At 37.9% G+C, this 20,949-nt stretch overlaps 1 protein-coding gene across 4 annotated transcripts in view; it reads right to left on the minus strand.

Moving 5' to 3' along the window:
* Positions 1 to 2,264: 2,264 nt before the first annotated feature.
* The window catches only part of LOC126272065 (uncharacterized), a 72,408-nt gene continuing 53,723 nt past the window's right edge, over positions 2,265 to 20,949 (minus strand). For all 4 annotated transcript variants that reach the window (XM_049974635.1, XM_049974625.1, XM_049974616.1 and 1 more), the window contains exon 5: positions 2,265 to 5,068. In XM_049974635.1, the coding sequence (XP_049830592.1) occupies positions 4,907 to 5,068 (162 nt within the window). In that variant the 3' untranslated portion in view covers positions 2,265 to 4,906. The remainder of the gene's footprint in view (positions 5,069 to 20,949) is intronic.

A 20,949-nucleotide genomic window follows, 5' to 3' on the forward strand; every position in this document is an offset into this window, starting at 1 on the left:
CATTTCGAAATCATCTAAATCATTGATAAATCAATGTGCAGTAGACGCTACGCGCTTTGTGAAACAAGGTTTTTTTTTTTCCTCAAGAATATGAAATTGCCGCCCGGTTCAGATACCCGATTTGCAGCTTACACAGTCAACAGCGACATTTCTGTAGACAGAAGTGGGAGAAGGTACTACTCATACATGACTCAACTGCGCATGCGCATGAGCCTGCTCGTAACTGCTTAAATGTATCTAATGTAGACAGTTGTGATGTCACGCTCATTGGAGATAATTTGTTGTTAAGGAGAATTGCATAGTCTTCTTAAAGCCTTTCACACACTTTGCTGTTGGCAGACGCTTGTACAAGCTCTGTGTGTATTTATGTAGCGCACTTCCTTTGAAATTTAAGTTTTATTCTCTCATTCATGTTTTGTTGCTGCAGTATCATTCTGCAGTAGCGGGGTACAGAAATAGACATTGTTAGAGTATCGATTCTTACCAGTTGAAATAACAAAAAATTAACTGAAAAGTAAATCAATGAAAAATTCCTGGAATTCTAAAAAATTCCCAGGGTTTTTCCCGGGTTGTATACACCCTGTAGCTTACATACAATGTATTCATAACTTAACTGTTAAGCAGAACACTCATTCAACTACATACAGCTGTTATAACAATGCTTAAAATCAATAAAAGTCTCAGAATAACCACTATTAACCATAATTTCCAAACTTTAACTCCTTAATTATTTTATTCATACTTAGGTTCTGTAATTCATTTCCCATTCTCTCTGTTTCTCCATTAGAATCAGGTGTATATGCAGACAGTTCAGTCTTTTCACATACTAGATCAGCTGCAATTGGGACAAATATTTTAAATCAAAATCAATAGATCTGCAAGGTATTTCTTTGCATGACTGTTCATCACTCACTTTCTCTAGAATTCTAGAGAGATCTTGAGCTAGGGCTAGAGCAAATTACGAGGGTGGTTGGAAAAGCTCTCGCAACGGAATAGAAAAAAAAAAAAAAGTACTTACATCACTGGAACTTTTTTTTTATTTTTCAATGTAGTCTCCTTGTAGATTAATGCACCTGGTCCAACGATGTTCCAGTGCCTTGATCCCATGTCGAAACCAAGTTTCCTCCAGGCCTGCAAAATAGTTGTCAACTCCAGCTATCAATTCTTTGTTTGAAGTGAGTCTTCCTCTGGCAGAGCCATATCAGGTGAATAAGGCAGGTGTGGTAGCAACAATTCATACCGTAGTTCATGTAATTTTGCCATGGTGACAGCACATGTTTGGGCGCGCATTTCTTGATGGAAGATGGCTTTCTTCCTTGCTAAACCTGGCCTTTTTTTGCGTATCTTTTGTTGCAATTTGTTCAGGAGATTAGCATAGTATTCTCCAGTAATTGTTTGCCCAGTGGGGAGATTATCTACAAACAGGACCCCCTTCGCATCCCAGAACACTGGTGCCATGACCTTTCCAGCTGAAGGAATTGTCTTTGCTATCTTTGGTGGTAAGGAATCAGCATGTTTCCACTGTTGTTTTGCCTCTGGGATATCATGGTACACTCAAGTTTCACCTGTGGTCACAAACCGGCATAAAAAATCTTGCTCGTTTCTCCTAAACATTCTCACATGTTTTTGATCCAGTGTCAAGAGTTGCGGCACCCATCTTGCAGATAATTTTTTCATTTCTAATTCTTCAGTTAAAATGCGATATACCCTTTCAGATGACATGTGGCAAGTGTGAGCAATTGCCACACACTTTCAATCAGCAATCCTCCATGACCATTTTGTACACTTTTGCAATGATTTCTGGAGCAGTGACGCATCTTGGTTGACCACTTCACAGATCATCATCTAAGCTCTCATGACTCAGAAAGGATCAACATGTAAGGGACCTAAAGCAACAATGCATGACACTGCATGCCACAACACAGTCACAATCATAAAACAAATAAACACCGGCACCACATACTAAGACTGGTAATAAGGTAATGATGCTTGGGAGGAGAAGGCTCAAAGAACTTTTATTCTGAGGTTCCTCCCCCGCAATGACATCCTGCATAGTGTTTAAAGCATACTGCACACAAGCAGTAATGTATTGCTCATCTTATTGTGTGCAGACAGAGGTATATTCTCTTCTCTATTCAAAGCTGTAATCAATGAATTTTATATATCAGAAATGTATTAATTTGTTTAAGGAATAATGCATTCAAGTAGAAATGAACTATATTCTATTTCAACTAACAAGTTACAAATTAAGCGTATTTATCATGTGAAGCTAAAATGCATGTAATCCATGTATGAAGTGCTCAGTCAGCATTTAATCTGCATAATCTGTGTAAACATTAATTAGCACAAACCATTTTAGATTAGAATACCTCGAGGTTGTACCAAGATCTTCTCATCTAAAATAGGTAGAAATAGGCCATTATTAACCAACATGCTACTTATACTGTATTACTCATCCAAATACAGCATATCACTTCCCTCTATATACTACAAATTATTCTTAACCACGATCATTGTGTTACATTTTCTTTTTTTCTTTTTCTTTGATATTTGCATTATATAAATTATATTCTCATCAACTAAGTAGTAACAAATTATATGGAACCATTTTAACAATTGTTAAGCATTCAATTCGATGTAACCTCAGAGAAATCTCTATATATTATATTCTTTATATTATATTTTTTTTAAAAAGCATTAACAACTGGATACCAATAAGAATGTAACAATGAGAAGTCTTTACTATCAGATTCTTAAGCATCTTACCCACCTTACATTTCAAGGTGGTGGGTTACTCTGTACTGTTAATGAAATAAATAAAATAAATAAGTTCTCCCAACCAAATTTAAATTCATTTGTCCACTTGGCAACAGTTGAGTATGAAGTAGCAGAACCCCCCCCCCCCCCCCCCCCCCCCTCCCAGTGTATTTTGGGAATCGGCATCAATGTCCTTTGCTTTCATACTTTTCTTTAGGAGTGCTCAAATCTCGATGTTTTCCACCTTCGCAAATCACTATGTGAGAACAACAGAGCCATGTCACCACCACAGCTCCCTTCCAAGGACGCTGACGGGGCATATGTTTACAGGCAACGGTCCAATGAATATCACATGAACAACTTGTTGCACTAGTGCTGACTTATTGTGGTGATTCGGAGAACTTTTCAAAGCACCCTCGTAGATATCAACTTTTTCCACTATCATTCCAAAGTTGCTATATCATTACCACCGAGTTGAATTGCTGTTGGTGTTGACGTATGTGTTCAGCTGACTATACGTGGGATAGTCTATGCACTTACACTGGAAAAAAAGGTATACTGTAATCTGTTGCATATGCCATACATCATTTGTCTGTAGGAAAGAAGTTACATTTTCTTATTTTTGTTAACTTTTCCCATCATGGGCTTTCCATCACTAAGTAATGATGTTACAAGCCTAGCATTAGACCTATGAGCAATTATTTAAATGAGTAATGAAATAAGGCATATATTTTTAGAAGACACAAACAACAGTAAGATATGGGTGCAGCAATAATGTCATGATATTGCACAATCCCTATATAGGATTCAAATACGACAATCTTGAACATTTCCATTCAAACCGATTGACCAGATAAGAGATCGGCAATCTGGCTGTTGTCAGCAGGCTGGGTGGCGAAAAAATGCTTACCTTGAATGTAACTAGCTCTTTGACAAGTCTAGTGCAGTTGGACCTATGTTTGGGATTGAAGGTGAGACATTTTGGAAGGCCTTTTACTTCCAAAGTCATGTTTTTGGAAGACAGGTTGAGGAATCTGCAGAGTATTTGGGAGTAGTGTTTTTAAAGGATGTGCAACTATTGGAGTATATCAGCTATGTGGCACTGATGGACAGGTTGGACGAAAGTGATGGGCTCTTTGATGGGCAATAGTCTTATCTGGTGGGCATAGGAAGTCAGTAGTTTGGAAAGCTTCCTCCTCAGATGGTACTGGGAGTGGTTACAGCTCTTCCACTGCAATTGTATCAATTTTAGAGATAATATGGAGTATATTGTTGCTGCACAGTAAAAGTATTTTGCAAAAGAAGGAAGATTAGCATCCAATGTCCCATTGATAGTATAGTCATAAGAGATGTAGCAGATGCTCAAACAACAAAAGGTTGCGGGAAGGAAATCAGATGTGTGTTTCCCCCAAAGGAATCATCCCAGTATTTGCCTAGAGTGATTTAGAGAAATCACGGAAAACCTCAATCTGGAGGGCTGGATAGGGATTCCAGTTGTCATCCTCCTGTATGAGAGTAAGGTGTACAAACCTCTGCATCACTCCACTCCGTAAGTGTTTTGAGAAAGGAGCAGAAATAGATGCATAAACTTTGTGTTTGGATGGTGTAGATTCACAGAAGTGTGGAAATGGGAGGGAAATAATGTCGTGATGAGTGGCAGAAGGAAACTGAAAACTCTTATCACCAGAGGTTTTGTTATTGCAGGTGTATTACAATTGTGATTAGGTTATAACGGTTACTGATAAAACATCACAAGTGACTCGGTGTTAATTATCCAATGTGGTTTGGATATGTAGCTTCATTTACAAGGTATACAATACTGGTTCTTAATTTACATATTCTACAATTTTTTCATACACAGGCTACTTAAAGAAGTACAACCATTCCTTTTTTATTATAGAAAAATAATTTAGTGTAAGTGATAAATGAAAACCTAATTCTGGGAGTATTATCTTCTTTATGCTTCATAAATTAGTTATTAATACACTGAAACACATAAGCACATGTATTCACACCCATCATTCAGCCTCCTGTCCAAGTACAGATCTTAACTCTAATGACAGAGTTACTCTGTTTAATCAGGTAGATCAAATTTGAGCTATAACACTCAACAGTAATAACGAATGTTCCACTCAGACCAGCAATATGTTCAAGATGGCTCTAGTAATGCTATGTCAGAAGCTGCGCTGTCAAGTGTGGGTATTACTAATGTACTCTGATCCAGTGCATTGCCAGGGCAATGGAGAACTCCTTTAGTGTTCTTCACTTTCCAGTTGTTGTTTGAGAAAGGATCTCTTGCGAGAGCAAATTTCTGAAATATAAAATAACACAAATTTTGAAGTAAAATTTTAAAACAAAAAAGCATTTCAAAATGCCCATAATGAAATTAGAAAGTGAACCATCCAATAACAACAAACGCCTACATTGCTGCTGATGAATACTAGCATACACATAAGAGTTGACTTCCAAATAGATTTTACACATCACATATTACACTTACACTTCTACACATTGAAATATTAAAGCTACTTATGTCACAATGACTTCTGAACTATTTACTTTAGTGTAAAATAAGTGCTCATAGCAGAAACTGAAAGAAGTGGCAAGTCAGCTATCAGAATGTGAGACAACAAAGTCACACAGTGCCTGTTGCCGAGTTTGGTCACATTGGCAACTTTGAATATAATGCAATTTTTCAACCAGATGATTTGTCCAACTTACATGTGCACTACTGGCCATTAAAATTGCAACAGTGAGAATGACAGCAAATAACAAAATATTACTTATTGTATTTTTACAGAAACCAGATAGCAGTTATAAGAGTCGAGGGGCACGAATGGGAAGCAGTGGTTGAGATCGGAGTGAGACAGGGTTGGAGCCTATCCCCGATGTTATTCAATTTATATACTGAGAAAGCAGCAAAGGAAACAGATAAAAAATTTGGAGTAGGATTTTAATTCCATGGAGAAGAAATAAAAACACTGAGGTATGCCAATGACATTGCTCTCTCTGTGACAGACATACAAAGGACCTGGAAGAGCAGTTTAACGGAATGGACAGTGTCTTGAAAGGTGGATATAAGATGAACATCAATAAAAGCAAAACAAGGATAATGGAATGTAGCTGAACTAAATCAGACAATGCTGAGGGAATAAGGTTAAGAAATGAGACAAAGCAGTAGATGAGTTTTGCTATTTGGGGAGCAAAATAACTGATGATGGTCGAAGTAGAGAGGATAGAAAATGCAAGAAAAGTGTTTCTGTAGAAGAGAAGTTCGTTAACATTGAGTATAGATTTAAGTGTCAGGAAGTCTTTTCAGAAAGTATTTGTATGGAGTGTAGCCATGTACGGAAGTGAAACATGGATGATAAATAGTTTAGACAAGAAGAGAATAGAAGTTTTCGAAATTTGTGCTACAGATGAATGCTGGAGATTAGATGGGTAGATCACGTAACTAATGAGGTACTGAATAGAATTGGGGAGAAGAGGAATTTGGTGCACAACTTGACTAGAAGGTGGGATTAGTTGGTAGGACATGTTCTGAGGCATCGAGGGATCACCAATTTAATATTGGAGGGCAGTGTTGAGGGTAAGAATCGTAGAGGGAGACCAAGAGATGAATACACTAAGCTGGTACACAAGGATATAGGTTGCAGTAGGTACTTGGATATGAAGAAGCTTGCACAGGATAGATAGCAGGGAGAGCTGCATTAAACCAGTCTCTAGATTAAAGACCGCAACAACAACATTATACAATATAGCAGGAAAAATACAGGAATAGATGGTGTAGGTGATCTGGGATGAAATTTAGTACACAAGGCTGCCATTTCTGGCAACAACAATGGTTCTAACCCACCTTGGCACTGAGCAAAAAGGAGTTTGGATGAGAGGTAGAGGTCTGTCATTCTGCACTCCTTCAACTCTATGCAAGTGATGGCATGCCAGGGCCCTCTTTATCTAGCTCAAGATATTCACCATTGTTAATCTATACATCTACACAGAATTGCTTTATGTCAAAAAGGAATTTAAATGAGTTCAACATCAGAGAGACATTCACTCTCACAATAACAGAGGCAAAATGGAGTTCAGTATTTGGAGCCAGACTCAGAGAGACTGTAAACTCATGTAAACTAACAAGCTGAAAGCTTTTTAATATACTTCCAATATCTGCTCAGTCACTGCCATATAATATTTTAAAATTTAACAACTGCGACTGATGACTCAAATACCCATTTTACAAGATAGCAGAATCTTCGAACACAAATATTATTGACATTAGTTTTTAAAAATACAGTAAAACCAAGTTTTTACATTCCTGCTTTTTATGTTCATTTTTGTCAGTCCCAACAGAGGTCCTATTCTCTCAATACCATGATTTCCCATCAATAATGATTCCATGTTACTATATCTGCTGCATTTTATGTCTTCTCTGATGTTATCATGGCCTTTAACATTGATTTTTATACAGATTTCTGCAAAACAAACATTGTAATCCTGCTCAAAGTCAGCCTTAGAACAAAGCAGAAATTGCAGACTATACGCAAAGTTACTGATCATGTAACATAGTATTAGCACACTAAGCAAGATGTTCACTGTTGGTGTGTTGGGTCACAGCAACCTGTTTGGAAGGGTCGGAAAGGCTGCTAAGTCACTGCCGTAATGATAACAGGATCTGGTGATAATGAGTCTTAACAGCAACCTTCCTTCCGCTCAGTGCTTTGTATTTCACAGCCATTTACACAAATAAACACCACTTTTGAAGATGGCCATCTCTATCATGGGCTTTCACGGATCACTGTTACTTCCACTTGAAATGCACTAATCTGGTACAATCTGATGTCAGACGTAAACGTTTCTCCTCAAGATGCTTCATAACATACGGACAATTTCTGACCTCTTTCTCAAGCAGGACAACTCCCTGAGCTGAATGACCACCTTGTTGGTAATAAACTCTAGATTTCATGCCTATTTTTCTCTTTTTATGAAGACTGCCAATTTTAATATTTTAACAAAGATTACATCTGAAGTTTTGTTTACCATAATTTTATAATGATTATCAATAATAAGTATCACATTAGAACATAAATATCTTTTTTAATGTGATTTCACAAAAGTCTTTTGTTGCCACATTTTATTTACTCTGTCGGACACGATCAGAATGAAGAGGGAAACCCGCACATGTGGTTTTATGTGTCAGCACTTGGCCACCGCCTTTGTGATTGATGCTTTGTACACCGTGGAGAGAAAATTAAAGCTAACTGCTGTCAGAAAGAAACAAAAACCATTAATTATTTCTGATATTTTAAAAAGGCAAATTTAAATTGTTTTAATTTCATATTTTGTACACTATAAAGAGAATGACAGTAAGAGTAATTTATTCATTTTCACTCGTGTTTCCTATGCTTTCCTGTATTTTACGCTTTCCTGCATTTTACTTTTCTAGGCCACACCGCTGAGAAGTGTGAAAAGGGGGTTTTACAATATTTCTAAAAGCAATGGAATTGAGCTGAAGAACTTCACCATAAAAATTATTGTTAATATTATTGAATATTTAATACTCAAATTATTCCACTGTAAGTGGTGAATGGTGAATAAAATGAAAGTCTATCAATAACCCATTACTATGGGTTTCCGTTGAGTCTGAGATCTAAAAAATGGGCTGATCAGAGCAACCATCAAACAGCCTCTGAATTAAGGTAGGTCAGGACAGAACAGGCAACATGCATTCATGTGTTATCCAGCTGAAATATAACATCATGAAAACCTCAAAGATAGAGGACAGCTACCAGCTGCAAAAGTGTAATGGCTGCTGTTGGTATTACTTACTGAGAATTGGAGCTGACTGTGTGGTGTACACAGTGGCAACCCATACCATCGCACCAGATGCTGGGCACTTATGACAATGATGAGTGCAAACTGGCAACATTTGTTTCCTTCGGAGCCTCCACACAGAGGTCCGTTTTGATGCTATCAAAACCACTTTGAATACTTTTATTGCATGTACAGACTAAACCCCATTACTGTTTTCTCAGTTTTCAATAGTGCATAAAATATATAGTGCCTTCTGTAGTCCAAACAAAACACTTTATTCCTTAGGCTACATACTTGTGTACTGCAATTTTACAAACAGGAATGTAAGATTTGTACTTGTGAACATAATTCTCACAAATTTATCACAGGTCTTACTGCTACAAATTCTAAAATTGTTGGCTGACACATTTCACAAATGCTGTTGTATTAACATGTTGTTGTGGTCTTCAGTCCTGAGACTGGTTTGATGCAGCTCTCCATGCCACTCTATCCCAGTACTTACTGCAACCTACATCCTTCTGAATCTGCTTAGTGTAGTCATCTCTTGGTCTCCCTCTACGATTATTACTCTCCACGCTGCCCTCCAATGCTAAATTTGTGATCCCTTGATGCCTCAAAACATGTCCTACCAACCGATCCCTTCTTTTAGTCAGGTTGTGCCACAAACTCCTCTTCTCCCCAATTCTATTCAATACCTCCTCATTAGTTATGTGATACGCCCATCTAATCTTCAGCATTCTTCTGTAGCACCACATTTTGAAAGCTTCTATTCTCTTCTTGTCCAAACTATTTATCGTCCATGTTTCACTTCCATACATGGCTACACTCCATACAAATACTTTCAGAAACGACTTCCTGACACTTAAATCTATACTCGATGTTAACAAATTTCTCTTCTTCAGAAATGCTTTCCTTGCCATTGCCAGTCTACATTTTATATCCTCTCTACTTCGACCATCATCCGTTATTTTACTCCCTAAATAGCAAAACTCCTTTACTACTTTAAGTGTCTCACTTCCTAATCTAATTCCCTCAGCATCACCCGATTTAATTTGACTACATGCCATTATCCTCGTTTTGCTTTTGTTGATGTTCATCTTATATCCTCCTTCCAAGACACTGTCCATTCCGTTCAACTGCTCTTCCAAGTCCTTTGCTGTCTCTGACAGAATTACAATGTCATCCGCAAACCTCAAAGTTTTTATTTCTTTTCCATGAATTTTGATACCTACTTCGAATTTTTCTTTTGTTTCCTTTACTGCTTGCTCAATATACAGATTGAATAACATCGGGGAGAGACTACAACCCTGTCTCACTCCCTTCCCAACCACTGCTTCCCTTTCATGCCCCTCGACTCTTATAACTGCCATCTGGTTTCTGTACAAATTGTAAATAGCCTTAAGCTCCCTGTATTTTACCCCTGTCACCTTCAGAATTTGAAAGAGAATATTCCAGTTAACATTGTCAAAAGCTTTCTCTAAGTCTACAAATGCTAGAAACGTAGGTTTGCCTTTTCTTAATCTTTCTTCTAAGATCAGTCGTAAGGTTAGTATTGCCTCACGTGTTCCAACATTTCTGCGGAATCCAAACTGATCTTCCCCAAGGTCCGCTTCTACCGGTTTTTCCATTCATCTGTAAAGAATTCGCATTAGTATTTTGCAGCTGTGACTTATTAAACTAATAGTTCAGTAATTTTCACATCTGTCAGCACCTGCTTTCTTTGGGATTGGAATTATTATATTCTTCTTGAAGTCTGAGGGTATTTCGCCTCTCTCATACATCTTGCTCACCAGATGGTAGAGTTTTGTCATGACTGGCTCTCCCAAGGCCGTCAGTAGTTCTAATGGAATGTTGTCTACTCCCGGGGCATTGTTTCGACTCAGTCTTTCAGTGCACTGTCAAACTCTTCACGCAGTATCTTATCTCCCATTTCGTCTTCATCTACATCCTCTTCCATTTCCATAATATTGTCCTCAAGTACATCGCCCTTGTATAAACCCTCTATATACTCCTTCCACATTTCCACCTTCCCTTCTTTGCTTAGAATTGGGTTTCCATCTGAGCTCTTGATGTTCATACAAGTGGCTCTCTTTCCTCCAAAGGTCTCTCTAATTTTCCTGTAGGCAGTATCTATCTTACCCCTAGTGAGATAAGCCTCTGCATCCTTACATTTGTCCTCTAGCCATCCTTGCTTAGCCATTTTGCACTTCCTGTCGATCTCATTTTTGAGACATTTGTATTCCTTTTTGCCTGCTTCATTTGCTGCATTTTTATATTTTCTCCTTTCATCAATTAAATTCAATATTTCTTCTGTTACCCAAGGATTTGTACTAGTCCTCATCTTTTTACCTACTTGATCCTCTGCTGCCTTCACTACTTCATCTCTCAAAGCTACCCATTCTTCTTCTACTGTATTTCCTGTATTTCTTTCCCCCATTCCTGTCAATTGTTCCCTTATGCTCTCCCTGAAACTCTGTACAACCTCTGGTTCTTTCAGTTTATCCAGGTCCCATCTCCTTAATTTCCTACCTTTTTGCAGTTTCTTCAGTTTTAATCTACAGGTCATAACCAGTAGATTGTGGTCAGAGTCCACATCTGCCCCTGGAAATGTCTTACAATTTAAAACCTGATTCCTAAATCTCTGTCTTACCATTATATAATCTATCTGATACCTTTTAGTATCTCCAGGATTCTTCCATGTATACAACCTTCTTTTATGATTCTTGAACCAAGTATTAGCTATGATTAAGTTATGCTCTGCGCAAAATTCTACCAGACGGCTTCCTCTTTCATTTCTTCCCCCCAATCCATATTCACCTACTATGTTTCCTTCTCTTCCTTTTCCTACTGATGAATTCCAGTCACCCACGACTATTAAATTTTCTTCTCCCTTCACTACCTGAATAATGTCTTTTATCTCATCATACATTTCCTCAATTTCTTCATTATCTGCAGAGCTAGTTGGCATATAAACTTGTACTACTGTAGTAGGCGTTGGCTTTGTATTAACATACGCAATTCTATTTATATAGCTGGAGAAGAAATGCTCGTAGTATGAAGGACATTCAACACAAAATAGATAGCTAACAGCAAAAGACAAATAATGCAACTGCTGTGACAGTATAGCCCAATAAATGGGATCCTAAGTAAATATTTTTAATGTGCAGAGGAAGTTACAAAATAAAAGGCCATGGCAGGTTCTAAAAGAGTACTTGTTGGCTTGAGGTGTTGCTAAACTGAATGATATACAGCTACAGCCATGTAACATCTGGCCTTATAAATCTCAAGAAGCTTTAAGAAAAGTAAGTTAGCTACGTGTTCTACAGTTCATTAACATGACTTTTATCCAAATGGTACAGAACAAGTCAGTTTTCAGGTTAAATATATGATATGTTTGTGGTTACAGCTAAATGCTGGCCATTTAACAGTTGTGTACTAACAAGGGGAGATTATGGGATGGCCTCAGCTATTTCACTCAAACTGAATTAGTCAAAGAAGTCTTTTTCAGATTTGTAGCATATCTACCCTTAGTGTGCCATAGGAAAACGTCAAACAATCTTTAGAGATTTTCGAGTACAGTGCGAAGGATTTTCAACCACCAACTGTCAAGTGAGTGGTGTGGCACACTGGTCAAGCGCAGGACTGGAAATTCACCAGTTTGGATTTGATTCGCATCACTACCAAATTCCTTCCCTTAAAATACTGACTTTTTTCAAATTACATTCCAAAACACAGCATTTTTTATTAATGGAACACATCGTATCATGAATGACATTACTTACAGACACATAAAGGAAGCTTTTGAAGCTCAAAATAATGAGTTACAAATTTATGAAGATCATTAATAAAATCCCAAGTAAAATCGTGCATTGTACTTTGACTAAAAAGCCTGTAACATCAAGTAATTTATTTTTGTGTTCTTGTGAAGAGAAATGCAGCAATCTTGGAGGAGCTGGGTGGAGCACAGTTGGCCTATTTACCTTGTACAAACTTGTGAGTACTTGTTAGACAACTGATGAACTGTCATCACATTCGGTCCCTAATGAAGTAACATCACATTCTTCTTCACTTTCTGAGATGCTAAATTTAATATCAAACTCAGGATCACTAAAGCCACCCTTTATCAAAAGTGTTGGCTACGCAACAATAGATGACACAGTAAAGACAAAAAGTCACTGCCACCTCAACCAACACATGACAGCCAGGCTGCAGATGTACGACTGGATGCTCTATAGCAGCCGAGCACTTAACTATCTGTGCTGAAATGGATTCATTTTTTCAAAGATCTGTTTTTATGTTGCAAGGGGTTGCTATAAAATTAAAATACCAATTTAATTATACGTATGCAATGTATTCAACATAGTTATGATTACTTTAATTTAATTAATAAATTTAAAAAGGAAATTATACAATTTCTGTCGGTTTGTGATTTCAACTGTTTTCCGACATTTTGTAACAGTCTCGGCATCTCCCATGTGACAGTACCCCTCTCAGATCCCACATCACAGCCGTTATCAACATTGTAAATAATACCTTTCTCTGCCTGTTGCTAAAGTAAGAGGTGAACCAATTGTGAGCTACTCTCATTATTCCGCAATGGTCCAACTTCTGGAGCAATATTGTGAGATCAACACAGTCAAATGCCTTTGTTAAATCAAAAAATACGCCAAGCGTTCGAAACTTTTTGTTTAGCCCATCCAGTACCTCACAGAGAAAAGAGAATATAGCATTTTCAGTTGTCAAACGACTTCTAAAGCCGAACTGTTCATTTGCTAGCAAATTGTGTGATATAAAATGATCAATTAACCTTACATACACAGCCTTTTCGATAACTTTTGCAAACACTGATGGCATAGAAATAGGTCTAAAATTATCTACATTATCCCTTTCTACCTTTTTATAAAGCTGCTTTACTATTGAGTACTTTAATCGCTCAGGAAACTGACCATTCCTAAAGGAAAAATTACAAATATGGCTAAATACAGGGCTAACATATGCAGCACAGTACTTTAATATTCTACTAGACACTCCATCATAACCATGAGAGTCCTTAGTCTTCAGTGATGTGATTATTGTCTCAATCCCCCTCTTGTCTGTATCACAGAGGAGTATTTCAGACGTCAATCTCGGAAAGGCATTTGCTAAGAAATTTATATGACTTCCCGTAGATACTAAATTTTTATTTAATTCACCAGCAATGCTCAGAAAATGGTTGTTAAATACTGTACATATATCTGATTTATCAGTAACAGAAATATTATTACTGCAAACTGACTTTATATCGTCAACCTTGTGCTGCTGACCAGACACTTCCTTCACAACTGACCATATGGCTTTAATTTTATCCTGTGAATTAGCTATTCTATTTGCATACCACATACTTTTTGCCTTGCTAATAACATTTTTAAGCACCTTACAACACTGTTTGTAATGGGCTACTGTAACTTGATTGTGACTACTTCTAACATTTTGATATAATTCCCGCTTTGTTCTACACGATATCCTTATCCCACTAGTCAGCCAACCAGGCTGTTCATTACAGCTAGTACCCCGTTTAGAATGTTCTAATGGAAAGCAACTCTCAAAGAGCAAGAGAAATGTGTTATGGAAATCATTGTATTTATCATCTATATTACAGGCACTATAAACATCTTGCCACTCTTGTTCCTTGATAAGTTTTGAAAAACTCTCTATTGCTGGTGGATTAACTTTCCTACGTAGTTTGTAATTATAAATATGACATTGGTTAGAGTACAAAAACCTTTTAGAGTTAAAATTTGTGCATCATGGTCTGAAAGGCCATTCACCCTTTTACTAACAGAATGCCCATCTAGTAATGAAGAATGAATAAAAATATTGTCTATGACTGATATCATATGAATTTAGGAGATCTACCAACATCCTTTTTCTTGCACAATCATGTACAAAATTAATATTGAAGTCACCACATGGAACTACTTTCTGGTACTTCCTACAAAGTGAATCAAGAACCCTCTCTAGCTTAAGCAAAAATTCTCTGAAGTCGGAGTTAGGGGACCTATAAACAACAGCAATTAGAAGTTTAGTTTCACTAAATTCAACTAATGCTACACAACTTTCAAATATCTGTTCAGTACAGTGTCATGATATGTCTCAAATGAAATACTGTTTTTTATGTACAGAGCCACTCCCCCACCCCGCAAGGAACTCCTTGAGAAACAGCCAGCTAATCTGTAGCCTGGTAAAGGAAGCCTCTGAATTATCAAATTATTTAAGTGGTGCTAAGATATACCAATAATTTCAGAGTTAGCATCTATTAGCACTTCACTAACTTTATCTCTAGTACCTCTTATATTTTGATGAAATATGCTAATTCCTTCTCTACTTGGAAACATTACATCCTCTGGTGGTGGGCCCTTAGTTAGAGGCACTTCCTTTAAGCAGGTATACCTATCAGCTGACTTCAGTCTAAAAAAAGGTGCAGCTCTAACACCAACTACTATAGGAATTTTTCCATGAGTAATACCACTACCACCACCACCCACTACACTGTCACCTATAAGCTTAGCCAGCCTCCCCTTCCTATACCTATTGAGGTGCAGGCCATGCCTAGTGAAACCCCATCTCCTGATAGACCCAACTGGCACCACTGAGATATGATCCATGCCCTCCGCCATCAGTGCCCTCCCCAGCCCCACATTAACATGCCTAACAGCCGCATTAAGGTGAGGCTGATCATGACGCTGAAACAGTTGCACAAAATGCACATTAGTACCACCAGTTTGAGTAGCTATCTTAACCAAGTCACCACTGACATCATATTCCCCGTCCCTATCGAGACTGTTCCCTGCTCCACCCACTAGCACGACCTGATCCTCTTTCGTAAAATTCTTACATAACTCCCCTATGCTTTCAGTCACCTGAGCCAACCCTGCACTAGGCTTCACAATGCTGGTGACCTGGTACTCACTCCCCAACACTTCCTGCAACTGCTGGCCCACACCTCTACCGTGGGAACTACCTAGCAGCAGAACCTTCTTTCTGCTAGACTTTGCAACTAACCTAGGCCTTCTAATTGCTGAGGACTGCTTTAAGTTACCTACATCTACAGCTACACGAGGCTCCTCTCCACTCAACTCTGACAGTTGGTCGTATCTGTTGCATGTATGCTAAGTAAAACTGTCTGAGTACCTCCTCTTCCTAGCTACCTTCTTGCCAACTGCCAGTTCCCATTCCCCACCACCCTTCACCCTCCACCCTCCTCAACCTATCTAGTTCCTCCTTTGCGCATTGTAACTGCACCTGAAGGGCACAGATCTTACGCTTCTGCTCCTGTATTAAATTATTTCTACTACAGATTCTACATTCCCAGGAGAGGATCTCCCTAAAATGACCACTTGCTTCCCCACTGCATTTCTCCCAATGAAAATGCTTTGTACAAATCCCACACCGTAATCCACTACTCACAAACCTATGACAGAGCCCGCACTTTTCACTCGTGGTAAATTTTACAGTTACTGGAAAAAAAAAGAAAACTATACATCTATGTTACCAAAATTCAGTACGTCTATGTTACCAAAATTCTGTTACACCAGTAGAACTATTTAAGAACTAACAATAATGGTCTCGAAATTCTCTGCCTACTAAGAAAGCATTACCTGTATTAATACTACCACAACACAGCCAATACCAATACCAGCAAAACTTCACAAAATTATTAGCTACAACCAATCAATTAAAAGTACCACTGTAACACTAAGCGAAATTAAAACATTATATGAAAATTTTACTGAAATATTTCACTAGAAAGAATAATAAACATCAGTTGAAAACTAAAGCATGAAAATTACTAACGACTTCAACACACTGAAAACTCTCTAAAACACAGCAAGCGAACGATTACAAAAGTTTATTAAGCCGTTATTTCGCCACAAACAGCACGCAACACCGCTGAAATCTATTAAATTTAATAACTGTATTACAGAGCACAAATAAGTTTGTCAGTACTTAGCTTATAACCGCTACAGCTGCAGTGCATGCCGCAAAATGTAAACACACTACTGAGGCGCGAGGCATAGATGAATGACGAAAGCAGACTTACAAATAACAGACCACTCGAGTCAATAACACAGGAAGAAAGACTGAGATTAATGAAAATCCACTAATAAATTACTTTTATGGCAAATATTAAAACAAATAAACTTTAAAATAAGTAAATGAAGTCTAAAATTTATAAAATATTAATGAGCTATTTCAACAGCAGTGCAGCACACATGACGTCACAAAAAACCACCCATCAACACTACAACTTAAATCACCAATGCTCAAAACACTTTTTCAGTTTATATGGAAATAGGCTTGATCACCAATAATCCTCCTGCCCCTGTAGATCCTGCAGCAATAGCTGGGTGAAGTAATTGCAGAGCAGGTTATTGAAACTATGAATGATAATTTCACAGCAAATGATGAAGATGAGATATTATACACACTGAACATGACGAACAATATCTTTATGGAGAGTTATGTGGAATCACTCACTCTCACTCTCTCTGTCTCGGTCTCCGTCTCCGTCTCCGTCTCTCCCCTCCTTCCCCCTTTTACTATATGTAGTCCTATTTTCTGTATTTTATTTGTAACAGGTTTCTTCTTCTTCATGTACAGACATGAACAACATTGATTATGGTCCTAATGAATATTCTTCTCTCTCTCTCTCTCTCTCTCTCTCTCTCTCTCTCTCTCTCTCTCTCTGTGTGTGTGTGTGTGTGTGTGTGTGTGTGTGTGTGTGTGTGTGGCAGGGCAGTCACATTTCCAGACTTGTCAGAAAAATTTCAGTTTATCGCCAGTGATATCTGGGTAAAACCGCTTCAAACATAATTCAGTCAGTCAGCAAAAAATCAGTAAATTCCTCAGCGAAAATGATGTTGCAACTCTGGAAGAAATAGTGGACGGAACAGAAGTTTCATATACAGACCAGACGTATTAAGCCAAACTTAAGTTTTGATTATAAAATCAACAGTGACTCAACATATAGTAGGACATTGCATTACAAGGGTTCAAAGACTGTTTCTGAGTAAGAACTCAAGCTGGTACTGTCAAGACATTAGAGGAAGAATAGAAGAATGTTGTTGTTACTTTCTCCATCTCAGACAAACTAACAAAAGAGCCTCATGCAAAATTTTTGGATATATTAAATCCATACCCTGCTAACAACAAATTCCTTCTATCAGTGGATTTGTGAGGTGAACAAGCAGACTTGATACAGTATGATGAGACATTCACTAATCAGCACGGCTAAGTAATGTGTAGTATGAAGATCATTTCACACAAATGTACTCCTCTTGCTAAACCTTATTATGTATATTTTTATCGCAAACACAAAAATCTAAAAGACTACAAAGTACTCCTAAATTGCCAAAACAACAGCCAGAATTGCAGGCAAGACAAGATGCAAATTACAACGGATTCAATTGGCAAAATGAATTCTGAGCTTCTGTTTCCACTCCAATAATTGGGTATGCTTGATATGCATCAACACTGACAGAGGAAAGGCATTCATTTAAAAACTGGAGTGAAGTATGCTTTGCACTGAAGTGTGATTCAGAAAAATGTTACTGCTTGAAAAATATTTTCATAGAATGTGCATGGGGTGTGAATGATATTTATTCTTTAGATGTTTCCTTGATGATTCTCACCTTAAAAAAATGTAATTTCTAACAACAAATAAAAAGTCTGTATTTGCAAGCATTTTCAGAAATTTTAATTTCATTCGAAACTTCATACAATTATGTATAGTAGCTGTTTACATATATTAATCAATCATAATTAAATTTAATTATAATTTTTACATAATAAACTTAACTGTTTAAATATACAGGTTATCTCAAAAAGAATGACCCAAGATTTATTTATTAGGAAGAAGGGCTTAACACCAATAAATTGCATACTAAATTACTCAGAAAAGACAGAAGTTTATAAAAATCCATCATAAATGTTCAATATGTCCTCCATTGGGTGCATGGATAATATCTACCCGATAGCCGAATTCATCCCAAACTGAGCGTAAGGTGTCTTTTGTCACTGAAGCTACAGTAGTTAATAGTTCATCAATGTCACAAGGTAAGGGAGGAACGTAAACACATTAACATATCCCCACAGGAAGAAATCACATGGTGTTAAAACAGGGGAATAAGTCAGGGGACATAGTAGGCCAAGAGTGTAAAGCCTGGTCTCACGGCCTGTACGCCCTATCCAACGTTGAGGTATGCTGGCATTGAGGAAACTGCGCACGTAGTTGTGTCAGTGCGTGGTGCTCCATCTTGCTGATAGATGAAATTACCAGAGTCAAGTTGTAGGAATAAGCAGTTCCATAGCACTGCAAGATACTCTGGCAGTTTCGGTGACTAGAGGAAGCAATGTAGTGCGGGTGTGCAAGACACTCACATCCCCTTTATCAATGGACTTACTTGGAGGTGCTTTGCCGATCTCATTCTCAGGATAGCTGGCTGCGACGATCTGCCCAACTTCTTCTCCGAAGATATGATACTGTATTGAGAAATTTCTCTACTCTCAAAATGATTGCGTACACTCAGGATACTTTTAAATCAAGCCTACTATATTTCACTTCCACAAACAGACCACCACATAACAGTTTCACATCAATGAATCATATTTCGTAAATCCAATGACTCCCAATCCGTCAGAAGCTATTGAATACTTTTACAAAAAATACAGTTCCAAAAGCTCTCTCAAGGTTTTCCCAACTCCACCATCCGCAACTCGAGAAAGTAAGAAAGTAAGTAAAAGTAAGTGTCTTACTTTCTTTTACAAATTCAACTGTTCACAATAATGACTGACTTAGCACCGTTACAGAGTAAGGCGTGCTTGCTCCTAGTGTTGGGCATGTAACTTCTGTGACGAGTGAGGCAACCATTTGCCTGCACCAATCAACCGTTCACCTTGAGACATTCTCTTGACACAGGTCCATCCTGTGCACAGAGAAAACCGGCATGAGGTAGACACTGTCCCATTTCTCATGCTCATACATAAAATATCGGGTGTTCGAGACAGTGGAGAGCGGAGGGTCTCTAGAATTTGTGTCAAAATTCTTGAGGCAATATAATATGATTGTTCTGTTACGGTTTCTTCCTAAAAAAAGTAGGGTCCATAAAGCTTGCTTTGTGACACAGCACAAAAAACATTCACTTTTGGTGAATCACATTTATGTTTAATTGTTTCACGAGGATTTTTGAGCCCCCATATACGCACATTATGACAGTGAACCATACTGCTAATATGGAAAGTTGCCTCATTGCTGAATATCAACTGTGACTTCATAAAGTGTCATCTTCCATGTTCTCTAGAATAGCACTGCTGAAGTCCACCCACTTCACTTTGTCAGTACCTCAAAAAGCTTGTAATTGGTACGGTTTGAGGGCTAGACAACAACATAGCGAATGTCGCACTGTCATGCACGGTAACGCAAGTTCTCAGCTAGCACGATGTGTAGACTTGCAGGGGCTCCGCTCAAATGCTCGTCAGATTTGTTCCACTGTTGGTTCACGAACGCATAGCCGGCGAGCACTTTTGCCTTTACAGAGGCACCCTGTTTCTTCAAACTGTTTATACCACCATCGAATGTTCTTTGGTGATGTTAGTTTAGCACGAAATCGAATATGAAATGCCCGCTGAACTGCAACCACTGATTGAGTACGACTAAATTCAATAACACAATATGCCTTCTATTGTGCAGACACCATACTGTGTGACACTGGATGCATGCTCCATGTCAGCTCTCGTAGCAACATCTAGCGGATTTTACTGAAACTCTAGACCATGCCAATTACATTTAGCATGGTTTCAGTTACCTACTGACATTTGTCTCAATATTATTACAAGTTAAATCAAGCCAGTCTTTTTAGGACACCCAGTATTTAAATTTTATAATTAATATATTGACACTGTGAGAAATTTAAATACAGTGTTAATGGTAGCAGTGAGAACTGAACCTGAGCTGGCAAACTGCCAGTTGGTACGTTCTTGATCACTGAGCCATGCCATTTACCTCATGACTGGTGCTCAAAAATCTTTAACACACTACTCAAAAATTGTTCAAGTGTGTTTTACGTTTTTCTATGAGCCACTCAGACCAGATATTTTAGGAACATGATAGGGATACCTACTTGCTTCCATTCGCACTGTCTGAAATTGGTGAGCCCCTTCCCACACTCTCCCCTTGTAAGTGTCACATGGCTCGAATTCACTAAGGATTAACATATTAGTCTTTAATACAAGTATTGGTATACACAAATTTATTTTAGCTGAATGTGCTACCAATTTTTAATCAGGAATTCATCTACAAAATATAAGTAGTTGACCAGATGAAATTATTTTTTGCCTAGATTT

Source organism: Schistocerca gregaria, chromosome 1 (genome assembly GCF_023897955.1).
Source record: "Schistocerca gregaria isolate iqSchGreg1 chromosome 1, iqSchGreg1.2, whole genome shotgun sequence".
Taxonomy (NCBI): domain Eukaryota; kingdom Metazoa; phylum Arthropoda; class Insecta; order Orthoptera; family Acrididae; genus Schistocerca; species Schistocerca gregaria.